Here is a 16,257-nt window from a genome sequence, read left to right as displayed (position 1 = left end):
CGCACTTCAGCAAATCTCCGGCTCTTTTTGATCCGAGCCGGTGGGTTAATTTTAAATGAATCGCGCGCCGAGGGTCCTTCCTGAGCGAGCGAGCGCGCTAGCTCGCCGGGATCCTCACAAGTCAGGAGTTCTGAGGCTGTGGAGTGATCTCGTGCGGAGATCTGAGGTCAAATTATCGCAGCCTTTTTATGGAACAGACCTGCTGCTACATCGCTAATATTTTCCTTCTCAACATACACCTTAACACCACAGCCCCCCCCCCCCCCGTGCAGGACCTCCCTATAAACCCGGGGCGAAGCGGTGGTCGAGAGGTTTCTGGCTGTTTGCAAGATTAAGGTGAGGGAAAAAAAGGAGTGTTTGAAATGATTTTTCAAAGCTAACTTTTCATCAGAAACGGGGCTAATAGCTGCATATCAATGGAGGCCGGCTGTTATTCCAGGAACAAGGCTCCTGTTTTCTCCTTTTCTTATTCCGTCTGTCTTATTTGGAAGTAAATACACTCTCTAAATTGAACGTATAGGTCCCAGAATGCAATGCAAACACTGTAGCATTATAATGAGGCTATTATGCTAGCGTACAGAGCGCATTCAGCCTGGATTTTCTGCCTTTATTTGTTTACAGTTCGGTATATTAGCGCCATTAAACGCATCCCGAAGGCCGCCGGGGATTCGCGGTGCAGACGTGAGAGAACAATCGCTGATGGAACATAAAAAGCTTCCTAAAGGGGCTGGAAAAACATCCGCACGTCGTTCCAGACAGAAGGAATCCTCTGGTGGGCTGCAGGCGGAAAGTCGAGTCCTTCATCTCCAAGTTTAGCGGCGCCGAGTCGGATCCGAGGAAAACAGGCGTTCCTACCAGGACCCGTCGGGTCACCGGTCGCCATGGCTACGGCCGTGACCATCTATCAGTCTGCAAAACCTTCGTCCTGGGTCTTTTGAGGGCTGGCGGGGGGGCTGTGATTGAAGGGATTGTCCATCGTGACCCCCTGACCTGCCCCCTCACCCTCATCATAGCTTTAATTAATGTGATGGCATGAGACAGATGCTCCGGTGATCCGGAACAAGTGGCATCTCTGGAGAGCGCGGTGTCGGGGGGGCTTCATTAAAACATGCTAGGTTATCCACCTCCACAGCCCCCCCCCCCAATCTGTGCTGCTGAGAGACACCCATGGCCCCGAGTGGCAAATGTTATCATTACATCTCTGTCACGGCTGTGAATAAGCCAGCAGGCATGACAGCTGGGGGGGGTCCAATAAAGCTTCACACGGAAACGGCGCCGCCGCCACAGCCGCCGTGCAAACGCCAGCGTTTTAATTAATTACGAACGGAGCAAGCGGGGGTCTCGCCACAGCCCTCGACCGTGTTTCCCACTGTAAAATACGGATGAAAATAAGGACGTAAAATACGTCCCCACTGTTAGCGTAGCGCTAGCAGCTAGATTGGCGATAAGAGAGAATGTAGCTGAAAAATGGGCGAGCTCGCGGGAGAGCCACATCGCCCCGCCGGGCCACGGGGTCGACGCCCTCCTCTGAGAGGTGTCCGAGGGGTCGAGTGTCATTTAGCTCCGCCCACATCAGAGGAGATTATCCGTAACAATCCAAACAATAAGCGTCGGGAAGAGGGATTTTTTGGCGTGGGGCGGCAGCAGCGGAGGCAGGACGTCGATCATCGGAACGTCATTCCCAGGGAGGTGATCCACGTCGGCTCCTTCCCTCCTCGGCTCTCAGACCAATAGATTTCCTTTATGGATCGCTACATTAGTCACTGGACAAACCCCCCCCACAACTATCCTTCACCAGGAGTGCTCATTAAAGGCAACGGGCCGACACCCCCATACAGGACCCCCCCCCCTTCTGAACAGATCCAATATCCAAAGATGCGTCCGGGCCCTAAACTGAGGACTGGGTGTGTTTGAGTGGAGCTGAATGATCAATGAGGACGGCGGCCTCCTGCAGCAGCTGCAGCTCAACCCCCCCCACCACCCCAGCACCCCCCGCCCCCCCGGCGCGCCGCTGCCATTGAGTAAGCAATACGTCTTCTTCAGCTGAGTAATTACAGGGCTGCAGCACCTTTTCCTGCTGATGATGCTGTCATGGTGGGGGCTGCTCCAACGTTGGGGGGGGGGGGGGGGGGGGGACTTTATTTTGCTGCGTTCAGAGTCGCCATAGGCGCCCAGCCGTAATTTATAAGCTGCTAATGGGGGAAACGTACACATCGTGTGCAGGGTCGGGGTGAATCAGTCAGGTGACAGGTGACAGGTCAGGTGACAGGCGCAACAACAATCATCAAATACGCTAGCTCTGCGGCTAAGGTAGCGACTGAAACAGGAAAGTGGCCACGAAATAATCAACTCGAGACAAACAGACATAGAAATAAAGCTAAATTACAAACATGCTAAGCAGCGAGACATGCTGCCAGCCATCCCATAATGCACTCTTCCTCGGACAGCAAAAGCAGCCGCATCCAAATGAATTTTTCAACAAGGCTTTTTGGGATGTTCAGCATTTGAAAAAGTGATTTTTCTTTAAATATTCAGAATATTATAACTGGTATTGAGAGCGCGTCGGATATTTTGGAGTATTGAAATGACCCCGAACTCCCTCTGAGACAAAAAGAGGAATCATCCATACGGAAAGAAGGAGGATGAAATACGGCGGCTTCACATCCGCAAATTAAATGCTTTGCTATTTTAGCTCAGCCCTCCGCGAGCGCGCTGACAAACTACCTCCAAATATGGATGCAAATAACATTTAAAAGGGCCTAATAGCCCCTCGCAGCGCCGTGCGTCATCCTGATCCATGGCGGGTTTCCGGGGCTGCTCGCCTCCGTTACCCTTCGCCTCCGATTGTGTTTCCCAAACGCCATCAGCAGACAAATGAGCAACAGATGCTAAAGAGAAAAGGTCCTTTCTTCTGTTCCTGGATCAGCGTTTTCTACCCCTCAGACGGCGTCCGGGCTCTGCTCCGCCCCAGCGAGGGGGGGGGGGGGGTATCCCATGATGCCACAGTCACCCAGGGAGCCAGAGAGGAAGACGCCATTAATCCAGACACAACGGGACGAGCGCGGCACCGCTAATGAACAATAACACCTACAAACGCTAACAGGTTGAGTCCGGCCTTAACCATGGAACCACCACGGAACCACCTCCAGTGGGTCAGGGGGCGGGTCTTACCTGGCCGGGTGTGGTGGTTTCACACAGCAGGGTTTCGTAGTCGGTGGCAAAGACCGGTGCGTTGTCGTTGATGTCCAGCACCGTCACCAGAGTGATGCCCTTCCCGATCTGGACCGGATCCTCTGGAAGAGAAAAGAGATCCGTGACACCTCTGGAGTCAAGGCTGATACCTGGGGATTAGCGTTAGCATGTTGCTCTGCGCGAAGGTAGCAGATAATACGGATAATACAGATAATACAGATATTACAGGTCGGTGGCAGGAATAATGTCGGGCTGCAGGATTAGTTTTTTTCTGTTTAACGTTCTCTGTTTTAATTAAACAAAGAGACGAGATGAAACTTGAATGTAATGGATCTAACGAGAAGCAATTATGAAAAATGCAGGATGCCCCGAACATCTGGCGCCCTCGGCAACTGTGATGTGGATCGGCCAAACTGATGACAACGGTGGCTTCACAGCTGAGGAGGAGGCGGTGTGTGTGTGTGTGTGTGTGTGTGAGTGTGTGTGTGTGTGTGTGTGTGTGCGCGCCAGCCTCGAAGCCTCGGCCTGCCCGACACACACTGGTGGCTAAATGGCTCCGCGTCCGCAGCGGTGACGATGATCCGGCCCGGCGTGGTCAGCGACGCTGGCCTGAGACGACGCGCTGACACCCGTGAAGGAGGGGCCGATGTGGCGGTGACATAAAGGGCGTGCGGCGCCCGGGGCCACGGGCGAGCGGAACGCGCCTCCCTCGGAGGGTCCCTGCACTCCTCTCTCTCTCAGAGAGGTCGCCTCGCAGGGATGCGCCGGGTTTCATTCGGCGCCTCCGTGAGATGTTTTGGGCTGGAAACAGCGCCCGGGTGTCGCCGCGTGTCAGAGGCCGGCTCGTCAAGCGTGAAGGGCCGCGGTGACATTTCGCGCGGCTGTTATTATGAGCCGCGCTGTCTTTGTTGCTATATCGGGCGAGCGGCGCTGGAGGCTCGGGCAGGTTAGATGTAAATAAAAACACACCTTTGAAGCGGCGTGTGATAAAAGCTCTGCAGGGATGACAGCCCGCTGGGGGGTTATTGAACGCCGCAGCGGCGCCACTGATGGCGGCGAAGGGGGAGAGCGAGAACGAAAGGAGGCTCCCGCGACCTCTGAGACGCAGAACGCTGAAGGTGCCTCCCTGCTCGTCCGCTCAAGGGCGATTGAAGGTCAACATGACCTCGCAGCACGGGGATATTATAAAACAGACCCTGGTGCCTTTGTCAGCCAAAGGGAGGGAAAAATGTTCCGAAAATTCATCTTCAGTGGGCAGCGGCGATGAGGACGAGGCCGAAGATTGGCCAACAGCCGGTCTGTTACCGTGGTAACCGTCCAGCGACACCAGCGCGTCCTCTCTCTGAACAGCAGCCTCACAGTGATGAGTGAAAGAGGTCCACCTGTCAGCTGGCTGCCCAGCCTCAACTGCTGCTAACGGCGTCTTGCTAACGGTGGCGATGTGCGCGCCTGCTCCTCCTTCACTCCTGAGCCTGGCAGCAGGTTTCTCTCTGTTAATAAAGCTTTTTTCTTCCCTAATTACGTGTTTGTGTGACAATAAAGTTCCGTGAATCCCTGACCGTTGCCACCGCTACCGCTGTAGCACGAACATGAGTTAGCTAACAGGGTTAGCAGGGTTGCGTTTGGACTCACGAGTCTCGATGGCCAAGATGGTGAGGTTGTGGACCGAGTTGACCTCTCGGTCCAGCGGCTTGGCCGTGCTGATGACGCCGCTCAGCGCGTCGATGTTGAAGAACCGCTCCAGATCCGTGTTCCTGTCGATGGAGTACCTGGCGGAAACATCGCACACGCACGAAAATACGCTTTAAAAAATTGCTTCTGGGCGGCGGTATTGATTTGACATTTTCGCTTGTGAGAAAAGATTATTAGGTTTTTATTTCATCGCGTCGTGTAACTGTCGGAAAGAGTCAAATCAAAGCAAACGCCACATCGGTACCGACGATATAAAACACACCTTTAGCATCAGAAGTTAAAAAAAAACTGAAAATATTCAGGAATCCTGGCGAAAACTTTTAATACGAGCAGAACGAAACGTTGGAACGGCTCGGACCCCGTCGACCGGCGGCAGCTCGCATATCTGGGGAACATTAGCGGTCCAATTAGCCTCCATCTAAAGGGTATTATTGCGGCATAATTTGACTCTTGTGGCTGCATTAGTTCCACAATCATTTTAATTTCTGCACATGTAGTGAAATATATCGCAGGGGCCGATACCAGCAAAAAGAGGCAATCTACCATCTACAATGGAGTAATTTGATTTTATGATTAAGCTCGCTAACAGGCCCTCCAACGCCGGGCGAGGACGTGTTTTCCAGGCGTTCAGCCGAGCCCCTGAGGAATTCCCGGGGTTTTCGTGCGCGTCTCTACCTGATGGCGTTACTGGAGGTGTCGGGGTCGTGGGCGGAGACCCTCCCGATGGAGGTGCCCACCCGGGCGTCTTCTGACACCACCATCTTGGTGAGCGGCGCGGAGAAGACGGGCGGCTCGTCCACGTCCTGCACCGTCACCTTGACGGACGTGGTGTCGCTGAAAGGGCCCAAGCTCAGGAAGTTGGTGTCGATGTTCCTGTTTGTGGCTTCGATCCGAAGAGAGAAGCTGCTCTTTGTTTCGAAGTCCAGCGGCTTCAGGGGACAGAGGGGGACAAATGCGGGGTTAGCCACAGAAAGCTAATTACCGTTAGCAACACTTCTACCCCGCATGCGGGCAGATAATCGCTTGTTTTTACTCACTAAACTGCTGTAATCCTCCGGGTTTGATAGAAAAAGACTAAATGGCAACGACCTGTCAGCGCGCGGAGGCCGTTTCTCCGACTCTGAAGCACTAAACGCAACGTCTAAAGGAGGATCTTTGGTTCTGGAACATGAGGCAAGACCGTGCAACAGATTTCCTGTTAAGAGGACCGTGTTTACTCCGGCGACGGTCTCTGATGAGGTCTGGAACGCGCTAGCGTAGCCTCCGCTGAAAGTGGCTGTCTGGTGGATTATTAGCAGGATTACGGTGACGGATGGATTTAGAACGATGCGCTACGTCCAGGACTTTTAATTTATGGGAGCTGATGGCTGCTGGATGAGGAATGCACGAACGTTTATTCCAATTTGCGTTGAATCCCACTTATACCGGCTCAGGGCGAGCTCATTTCCGCAGAGCTTCCTCCCTCCCGTTATCTGTCCCAGGGTTCTCCTCAGGATCCTCCGGCCTCCCAGACCCATCCAGCTTCATCCACCTTTGGGTTACCTTCAGCAGGGTGATGACGCCGTCCTGCGTGTCCTCGTCCGTGCTGACGTTGAACACCCCGGACCCGTCGCTGTCCATGATCCTGTAGTCCATCTCCGCGTTGGAGCCGATGTCGGCGTCCACCGCTTTGATCTTCGCCACCAGGGAGCGCGTGGGCAGCGACTCCAGCACCGTGAACTGGTAGTTTTCTGAGGGAGGAATCAAAGAAACATTTGGGAAACAGCAACAGCTCACTCTCCTGGTTCCCCTGCACGTGGCTAATTAGATCAAATAAGCTATTAAGGAATGCTTTGTTTGCTGTGACAGAATTTGGCCGATTAGCGGACGAGCGGGTGGAGTTCTAGAGCCGGTGTTGGGCGATGAAACGGCCCCTTGAACCTCCTCTTGGTCCCAGACCCTCCACGGTGTCCCTGCAGCTCGCGCCTGACCCTCTGAATTTGGAGTGCTCTTCCAAGAACAAAGAAGGGAATCATATTCATAATCATAATCTCTCCAATCACCATGGAAGAGCTCATTACCAGACCTTTCCGCGCTCCTCGCCGCGTCCCCCTCAGCCGCTGTCTAAATGCTAATCTGCCTGACATTGTTTGCCGGCATGTAATCTCTATAATGGCTTTTTAATTTGCCGTGGAATAGCAACTCCTTAAAAGACCAAAGAATTGCTTTCCTCCCTCCATTTTCTCCACACCTACCTCTTTCCCTCTGCCCCCGGCACCCCCCCAGCTGTCCCCTCACCCGCCCAACCTTGGCTTCTTTCCACTCATTTCCTTCCAAGGGCTCGCTACGCTGCCTGACTCCAGCGGATGCTCTGAAGCTCCATTATGGTCTATTGATTCTGACCCGTGACCCTGGCCGTGCGGCAGCAGGAGCGGAGCCCCAAACTCCAGCACACTCTCTTTCCTCCCGGTGTGACACAGTGGGTTTAAACCCTTCTTTCCCTCCAGGGGCCGGTAAATTGACTCTTCTCCGCGGCCGTCCAGCGGTGAGAGCATCAGCCGTTTTCGGCTATCAGCGCTAAACCGATTGCCGGTGCTTTGGATTATCATGAGAAGTGCTGCACGGCTTTGAATACCAAAGTCTGACTGGAGACCCATTAGCAGAGCAACAGCCGAGAACTCAAGAGGGTGATTGATCCGGCAACCCTGGAGAGGGACGGCGTGCTCTGACGACGCCGCTCCGCTGGCAGACGGATGGTTTTAGCCACGTATGTTGGTCAAAAAGCCCCAACGTTAAGAGAGAAAATGCTAGCATGTTGAATGTTTGCGCTAACGTAGCTATTTCAGGTGTGTTAGCAGCAGTTTCAGTTGAACCCAGGATGCTAATAACGCTTATTTCCTCTGTTCCTTCCGCGTTTTCCTAATCTGTGAAGGAAAAACCAAGCTTTAACACTCAGATTAACCACGACAGAACGCCGTCGTTCCCTTCTGAAGTCAGAGCACCTTAATGTGCGTCTGCCTTGATGTTTTGCTGGGATGAGAAAAATGTTAAAATGAAAGGAGAGAAATAAACGGCAGCGGTTTTATTTGCTCTTACAGGTATATTAGCGAGCGAGACCTTTGTGGCGCCACTCGAAAGCTTGTGTGAGCTCAAGTGTTTTGGCGAACAGAGCTTTTAAACACTCGACGGACGACTCAGCAGAAATGATGCGAATGGTCTCACTGTGGCTGAAGCGCGGTGGGTTGTCGTTGACGTCTGTCAGCGTGACGGTGACGGAGGTGGTGCCGGAGAGCCCGCCCATCTGGCCCACCATGTCTTTGGCCTGGATGACCAGGACGTACTGGTCTCTGGTCTCCCGGTCCATGTTGGGAAGAGCCGTCCTGATGACGCCTGCAACGGATAAAAGAGTCAGACGACGGCGTATTGATGGAATTCATCCGCGCTGATTTTAAAATTTCCTGTTTCAGGAATCACAACCGGTTCCCTCATCGATCGTTCTGCCGGCTCCTGTCTTGATTAATTAAGACTTCGTGAAGTACTCTCAAAAAATAATTGCCCAAACTCATATCTTTTAATTGGATCTTTGACCAACCAAACGCATCAACGGAACGTTTATGTGGAACATTTGGACGAAATCAGTAAATTCATTAAAGTAAGTTAGAAAAGTCAACTAATCGGGTTTGGGCCGGTTGGGGGGGTGTAACCTAGCAACACGTAGCCACGCGCAGCATCCAGGTGACACAGATGAGCAGTAGCTGCGGGTCAAGAGGCCATTCTTTGATGGGAGGGTTGGTAATCCCACCCCGACCCCTGCTGTCAGCGCCGTAGTGCCATTGGTCCAGAAACTGAACTCCGAAAAGAAGACGAGAGCCGATCCATCGCCACAGGAACGACCGACAAGCGTGCAACAGTTAGCAACTGTTTCATTTAAATGATTTAAACCACGGCGGTTTGGAGGCATCGCTCCACTTTGGCCTCGCTAAGCCCGCGCGGATCGATAAATAAGCTAATTCAGGCCCCCTGCTGCCCTGTCCTTCACCTCCAGACAGGAATCCCGTTGACACCTGACTTTACTGCTAAATTAGCTCTTGGAAAGAGAATTTCAAATAGTGCGAAAAGCCCCGAATTCAGGTCGTGCGAGAGTGTTAACGCGCCTCGTGGAAGCGTGACCACGGACGGCGGGAAGGAACGATCCGGGCGACCCTGAGACGTGTCTCGTCCAACATCGGCCCGGCGTGATGAGGTTAATATAAAGGCGCCACGGGCGATAGCGTTATCTGTCCGCCGTCGCCGTGACAACGTGACAACGCTGATCGTGCCTGAGCTTCATCAACGTCGGTGATTCGGGGGGGGTGATTACAATAAACACTGCTTCCGAAGCTAATGGCTCACCACACAATGTGCTTCATTCGTTAAATGCCACTTATTAAAAATTCCTACAGAACATGAAAGATTCCTCATTATCCACCGTTCCTGCACAAACGAGGGGGGGGGGCACCTGAAAAGCTTCCTGTAATGATTTACACTCTGTGACCGAGGCTAGCGTGCGCGGATGCTAATTATTATTTACTCTCAGCGGCCGGTTTATCTGCCCCAACCTCGCTGTGATTGGCCAGCGCAGCTTCAACGTTCAAAGACTCTTGACTTGTCGAAGTTTCGGTAGCTGTCATAACAAAATCATCTTGTTGCCTGGCAACGGGACATTGGGCGACAGATCGCGGAGGGTAACCTAGCGCGATGGCGGGATCCCTACGCGTGTTTATCCCAATCCGGATTTGAAACGAGGGTGAAAGGGCAAACTGGGGCGTGTGAAAATTGACCCCAAAGGTCAAGCCAGCAACAACGTTGCAGAGAGAACGAAGAAGCTAGCGCACGGCCGAGCACCAAACCTACAATTAGAGACGGGCGACAAACGTCTGGAGACACTCAAGGAAGCCGCCGTTGTTGAAAACAACTATTCTGTTAAGTGTTTAATTTCTGTTTTCGTGTCATTACCGTCGATCCGGCTGATTTTTCCGTGTAATTGCTTAGTGACAGAAATTATAGTCATCCACTTCCTGCCAGCGCGCCGACAGCGAGGCCGCGTTAGCCGCCGCGACAATCATCTTTTTCTGGCGAAGACGCGCTAAAGAAGAAGGGGACGTTTTCAGGAAGGGTTGGAGTCAGTCGGGGACACGGGGACGCGTCTCCGGATGCTTCCTTTCATCTGTCTCATCCTTCCATAGCTTAACCCCAGCTGCCAATTACGCCGCGCGGCTGCTGTGCCGCTGATCGCCGCGGCAACACCTTTGAACCCTGTTTACCATCCTGGATCAGAGAGGTTACTTCAAAAATCCTCGAGGCGAGACACAAATAAAGCTAAACTGTGCCCCGTCTCCGCGGCGACGCAGGTGTAGACGGAGGCGGCTTTGAACATTCGGATGCTGAGGAGGCGGATGGATACGGTCGGGCCGTAAATTGGTCGGCAGCGGTGAGACAAACAAGGGGGTGCGCTGGCGCTCAGGAGACGCCGCCTGTGCTTAATGACGGCGTGGATCCTGCGTGGATCACACCGTCTTCCTCCCGGGTGTCCGCAGACCTCTGCCTGAACGCTGCATCCCGCCCCCGCCGAGGTGTTGTTTGGCTCCCCCGCCCCACCCCGCGCCTCGTCTCCGTTGCCCCATGTGGCGCTGGTGTCACTCCTGGGGAGAAGCGATGATTAAAATCCTTCTGTCTCCGCCGCGCCGCAGCCTCGCATCGCGCCAAGACTCCTCGCCTCCGGTGGAAGCCAGACGCGCCGCAGCCGCGCATTTATCTAGCTGTCTGGGCGGCGCTGGCGGCAGACGGGTGGGCCGCGCTTTCTCGCTAAAGCCCCGGTGCTTGACATTTGTCTTCGGAAGAGGAAATAAAAGTGGAAGCTCCCGGCCGTCTGTGCCGGTACGAGACCGACTGACGACGGTGATGAACACCCAGACACGAAGCCTCCGGTGGACAGACCTCATAACACAAACCAGGGAATTAATACGCCGGCTCAGGGACCTAATTACTGACCGAGGTTCAAACATCGGCCTCTAATCAATGGACACAAACAAACCCGGCGAACCTCCGAGGCGGTGGCCTCACAGGACGTCCTCCGCCAGAATCGCCCTTCATTTGTAACGTGAGCGGCGGCGCGTTGGCGAGCGCTCACCTCCGGCCGTGTGGGCTGTTTGTGATTAGAATTGAAAAATTGCATCTGCGTCTCGATATTGCAGCAGGCGGCCAGATTTATATCTGGCCGCGGGCCCGAATGTTCCCGCTTTAGCCGCGACAGGAACCCGGAACAGGGCTGCTAACACAACAAACACGACAAAGATGCTTCCAGATCAACCAAAAGTCCGCCAGCCTCCGCCAGCCCGGGCTGAGATCAGGACCCGGCTCCTCGTTTGGCTTTAATTAGACCCTCAAACCCGTTTAGGGCTGAGACTGGAGTGGTGGAGTCGAGCCGCGTCACACCTGAAACAACCCTTTTACAGTGTAATTAATCCGCTCGCTCAGGCCGCTGATATTTCCCGCTAACTCAATCCACCTCTTGTTACAGCAGCCGTTCGGGCTTGTGAGCGTGCATGCTGAACACCGCTAATGTGCACGGGTAATTGCCTCCGGAGGGGCCGCCGCGCCGCGGGCAGCTGTTCCGACCTCCTCCAGGACGGACTCCACGGCAACGCCACCGTTTCGACGTCGCCTCCGAACCAAATCGCACGCCATCGATCAATATATGTGACAAAGAAGCCGCCTAAACGCGTCGCGCGGAAGTTAGCGAGCTATTCGGGATTAAGCACTTTTCCCAAGGGCACCTTGTAGATTCAATTTAGGATTAGGAAGTGGAGTAAAAAGGACTTGTTAGACCAGAGCGAGCAGGATGCTAGCAGCCTACGGCCGGGTCAGGCTCATCCCCCCTCCCTGACTATTAGCCTTCTGCCACTTAATCGCTCCGGCAGCGCCGCGGCGCCGGGCTTAGCGAGCGCATTTCAGCCGAGGCACTCTGTCAAAGTCACCCTCCGCGATGGCCGAGGCGTGCGCCGCAAATGGGGCTAATTAGTAACCCGCCAAGACAACAGGCGCATCCTGTCGGGCCGCCGTCTGGGGGCGGGGCTTAAGGCCCGTGGCGCGAATCCGCTACGTTAGCAGGTATCGACGGCGCGTTTAAGAGAAAACTAACGGTTGTTACGAACGACGCAGCCACTTTAACGGTCAATACGGAGACGAGTGTTTTTGGAGAACACAACGATTAAAGGAGATACTTTCAGCTCGTTGTGCTCGTGTTAAACACTTGAAAGCTGCAGGAGACTGTGGAGAAACAAGTTGTTCAGTTATTAACAGTTGTTCCTTTGATTGGTGCTGGAATGGACCAAGGTTAAGAAGAAGCTGGAGAAAACGACCCTAAACCCACCACCCTAAAGGCACCAGTCTTTCCAATCAGCCAGTTAAGCTGCTTTCTTCTGATTAAATCTGCTTGGTTCAGATCTGTGCACGATCAAGGCCCAACTGGCGAGGGGGGGGGCACCAGTTTTAGCGTTAGCTTCAAGCTACATGGAACATTGCGTCATGTGACTTCGGGGGGGAAGGTGGAGCCTACACAGGCCAGCGGTGAATCACACACTCATTCAGAGTGGGACTCAAACCCAGGCCCTTCTAAGAGGCTATGGCTAAAGGCTAATGCAAATATAGATTATAAAATAAGTGGCCATATAACCCCCCCACACACACACACACACACACACACCTCATCAAAGTTGTGCGATCATCAACTCTGACATTTAGAAATCCACTCAGCCTAATGAAAGACGCGTCATGTGCAGAGGCGGCGGCGGCGGCGGCGGGGGGGTGTTGAGCTGAGGGGGGGTCTGTAAAAACAACGAGGCGTGAGGGTAATGGGGTCGTTATGGGCTGGACGCGCTGTTTGATCCTCACTAAAGCAAATGTCCACTCTCGCTCTAATTGGCGTCGGCGTCGGCGAAACGCATGGGCGGGTTCGGGGCCCGACACCAGCGTAAAGATCACCGACCAGCCGGCGGCTCCTTGGGGGGGGGGGGGGGGGGTTCAGGTTAAGGTCAATTTGAGTGAGTTTGGACGCAAACAAAAGCTTTTCCCCTTCAGCAGAAGTCTCCGTTTTTATTGGGAGTAACTCCATCACGGTCCGGAACGCCGCTCAAGCCGCTCAGATGTGACAACAATATTACATCTTATAACGCTGCGATCCGATCAGCGAGCGGACGGATAGAGCCAAGAACCATCGGGAGCAGCGAGACGGAGCGCTGGCGGGGGCCCGGGAAGAGCTCGCAGGTTTGACAGGTTAATAAAGAAGCCGTTATTCCTTAGGAAAAGCGCCGATAAGCGCGGGGAGGAGGCGCTTTTTGCCACCCAAAGCAGGTTTTCATATTTTTAGCCGTCTCATCTCTTTAAAATTGCATTTTTATAAATCCACGTATGGAGCCGAGTCAGGTTAAACCTGCTCTGGACTCAGAACCAGGAGCGGGGCGGTGCACGTCTGCGGGAATATTAGCTAGTTTGGGCTAAAATATGCTAAACTTTCAAAGGAAAATGCTTCCAGAATTAGCATAAACTCTGAGATGACTACAGACGCTTCATCCTCTGAATATAATTGGCTCATTTATGAGTTTATTAGCACCAACCTCTGGTGCAGAATCCATTTTTAAGCTATCAATGTATGGAAATTGTGCCTGATACGATACGACAGAGCACCACTAAAATAGTTATCGTAATAAAATGCCGCCCCAGTCCTGGAAAATGAAAAGCTGAAGCTAACGTGTGTATGCTAGCACGTTAAAACAGGAGAAGGAGACCAGCGGCTGAATCTTTAACGCTCTATTTTAATAAATGTGGATTAAATTAGCAGTTAATTGACCTTCTGCCGGATCGTCAGCTCAACGGCAGAAAGGAAGTGAGGAAAACATTCATCACTAATTCCCAAGTTCCAAACCGGCGTTACGGGAGGTGATTGCAGCGTTTTAAACGCGTTAATTAACCCACAAAATATGAAGAAAAAAATGAAGGGTTTGCACGCTGGGAGGAATCCTGGCGGAGCTGCTGGAGCTGCGTGGATAAAAGATGGAATTTTCACCCCGAAACAGGGAAACACGGGCGCGTTCCCTCATGAACGCTCCAGCCACATCCTCCATTAGCTTAAAGAAAACAGAAATCAGCCGCACTTTCTGCTCTTTTTAATCATCTCCCCACCTTCCTTGTCCAGGTTTGGCCTTATTGAATGTTTACCGTGAACCTGGTGGGTCACCGGACTCATTTCCACCGCACCGTCGCTCCGTGGACATAAATCCACGCGCCGCCGCCGCTTTCATCAGCGCTGCCCGGCGTCCATAAAACCCCAGCGTGAGTGGATGTGCTGCTCGCTAAGCGGAGGACGGAGCATCATGAGATGGACGCTATGTTTCTGTTCTTGAAGGAGTGCTGCGCGCGGAGTAGCCGCGGCGCGGCGGGGCGGCGGCTAATGAGCCGGCTATGGAGATGTAGCGAGCGTGGCGGCGACACATTTCAGGGTAAAACGCCCTGCAAGTCAACAAACAAACTCACATCCGGCAGTTTATTTAGTTTTCCGAGGCCTCCGAACTGTTTTCCCCTTTGATTTTACTGCCGTTATCTTTATTGCATCAACTGCCGGCTGCGTTCCCTCAAATGCAGCGCTTCAATTTGTTGATGGCAAAATAAAACCTCGGTGTTGTTTTTATTGTCGGCGCGGAGGCGGCGAAAGTCGGGAGTGCTTTCAGTGCTGGTGGGACCTAAATAAAGATGGATGAGGCGTCTCTGGCTGCTATCGATATTTAAAGGCTAAAATAAGGAGGTGTGAGCTAGCAGTTTAGCCCGGTGACTTCTGAGGTTTGTATGGGAACAGCGCTTCCTCTCGCTATCATCCGTCCCTCAGATATTCGTGTCAATCTGTACTTGAGTTCCCTGTTGTCATAGTGACCACAGCTTCGTGCTTTAACACTTAATTACGTCATCGAACTCTAAACTAAACTGGAGCAACAACAGAAGTGGTGCCTTCGTGAACATGGGGGTAAATGCAGGAGGAGTACTGCAGCTGGCCTCCAGGGGGCGATCAAGAGGCACTTGGCTGCAGAATAGTCCCATGATTATTAAGCTAAGCTTTAAAAGTCTTGCAGGTGCACAGGCGTATCACCCCTTTCTAAGCTCATATTTGGGCTTTAGCGCCGTGTTTTAAGCACACAAAGAGTCATTGGCATCTTCTCAGGCTGGCAGCACATTTAGCAGCTTTTAGCCAGTTGTTGCCCCGTTAAACCCTCCTTTTGCCTCCCAGTTTGGATGTGGACGGGCTAAACTTGCCCCCAGCCTGACCTGTGTGCGGTACCCACCTGTCTTGGGCTCCACGGAGAAGTACGGCTGCCCGTGGATGATGCTGTAGACCACCCTGGCGCTGTTCCCGTACGTGGGGTCATCTGCGTCGGTGGCAGCCACTTGCACCACCATCGTTCCTGTGGGCAGACAGACGCTCATTAGTTGCCACGACGATGCCCAGCCGGCGCGACAGGAGCAGCAGAAAGCAAGAGTAGCGGCCGTTTGAACCGAGGGCCGCAGAAGAAGGCGGAGCTAATAATCGGGGTAATCGGGTGGGTGCTGCTGCTGCCTGGCGTCCGTTTAAGTGCTGAGTCATGGTAAACGCCTTCACGGAGGCTCTCATACTGCTGCAGACAGACGCTCGTTTATATCTGCTGTCCTTTTCTTAACTTTTCTGTTTCCTCTCATGTTAATCCAACCTGCCGTGACCGGAGCTCGCCGCTTTATGCTTAATTACACATAAAAACCGCCATTAAATCCTTCGATTATTTTATTTTGGGCCAGCAACCCTCCCCCGAGCTGCCAAACTCCTGGATTAGCATCATTCTCTCTAATAAAGGTGCATCTATGGCAGCAGTAGATGAGCTGCTCTGTAAATTTACACTTTAATTTAAAGTGTTTGACTATCGGGGGCACGGCTGGACACCTCATCACCCCCACATAAAAACCAATCAGCTGCTTTCACAGCCTGATTTGATTTACATGTAAATTTAGTGACACTTGTGCTCAGAAATACGTGATTCGGCTGCATCGGCGGTGGAGACGGCGACGTTACAGAGACATCTTTATGTCTGAAGCGTTAAATCCTCTCCGACAACTTTGGGTCACCACCTACAAACACGGGAAAACAAACTCCTGGAGGTCAAAGGTGACGACGCGCCGCTAAATCACGCTGAAATCAGCTAAAACTGGATCTGTGGAGGCAACGAGGCTGGAAAAGTTTCTAAATCTTTAATTTCCTCGACCCCACACACACACACACACACACACACTCAACTCTGACTACGAGCTGTTGTGGTTGGGTTCTCCTCTCCGTTTGGG

The 16,257-nt window shown here is 53.0% G+C and overlaps 1 protein-coding gene across 4 annotated transcripts in view; it reads right to left on the bottom strand.

The window, feature by feature from the left end:
• LOC130514104 (cadherin-7-like) overlaps positions 1 to 16,257 on the bottom strand; it is a 72,166-nt gene that overhangs the window by 10,591 nt on the left and 45,318 nt on the right. For all 4 annotated transcript variants that reach the window (XM_057013466.1, XM_057013463.1, XM_057013464.1 and 1 more), the window contains exons 4-9: positions 15,234 to 15,353; positions 8,086 to 8,253; positions 6,427 to 6,614; positions 5,560 to 5,813; positions 4,825 to 4,961; positions 3,172 to 3,293 (exon numbers count right to left, since the gene is read on the bottom strand). In XM_057013466.1, coding sequence (XP_056869446.1) covers positions 3,172 to 3,293; positions 4,825 to 4,961; positions 5,560 to 5,813; positions 6,427 to 6,614; positions 8,086 to 8,253; positions 15,234 to 15,353 — 989 coding nt within the window. The remainder of the gene's footprint in view (positions 1 to 3,171; positions 3,294 to 4,824; positions 4,962 to 5,559; positions 5,814 to 6,426; positions 6,615 to 8,085; positions 8,254 to 15,233; positions 15,354 to 16,257) is intronic.

This window comes from Takifugu flavidus, chromosome 17 (assembly GCF_003711565.1).
Source record: "Takifugu flavidus isolate HTHZ2018 chromosome 17, ASM371156v2, whole genome shotgun sequence".
Taxonomy (NCBI): domain Eukaryota; kingdom Metazoa; phylum Chordata; class Actinopteri; order Tetraodontiformes; family Tetraodontidae; genus Takifugu; species Takifugu flavidus.
Note: the sequence above shows the minus strand (reverse complement) of the source record. Positions and strands in the feature narration are given on the sequence as shown.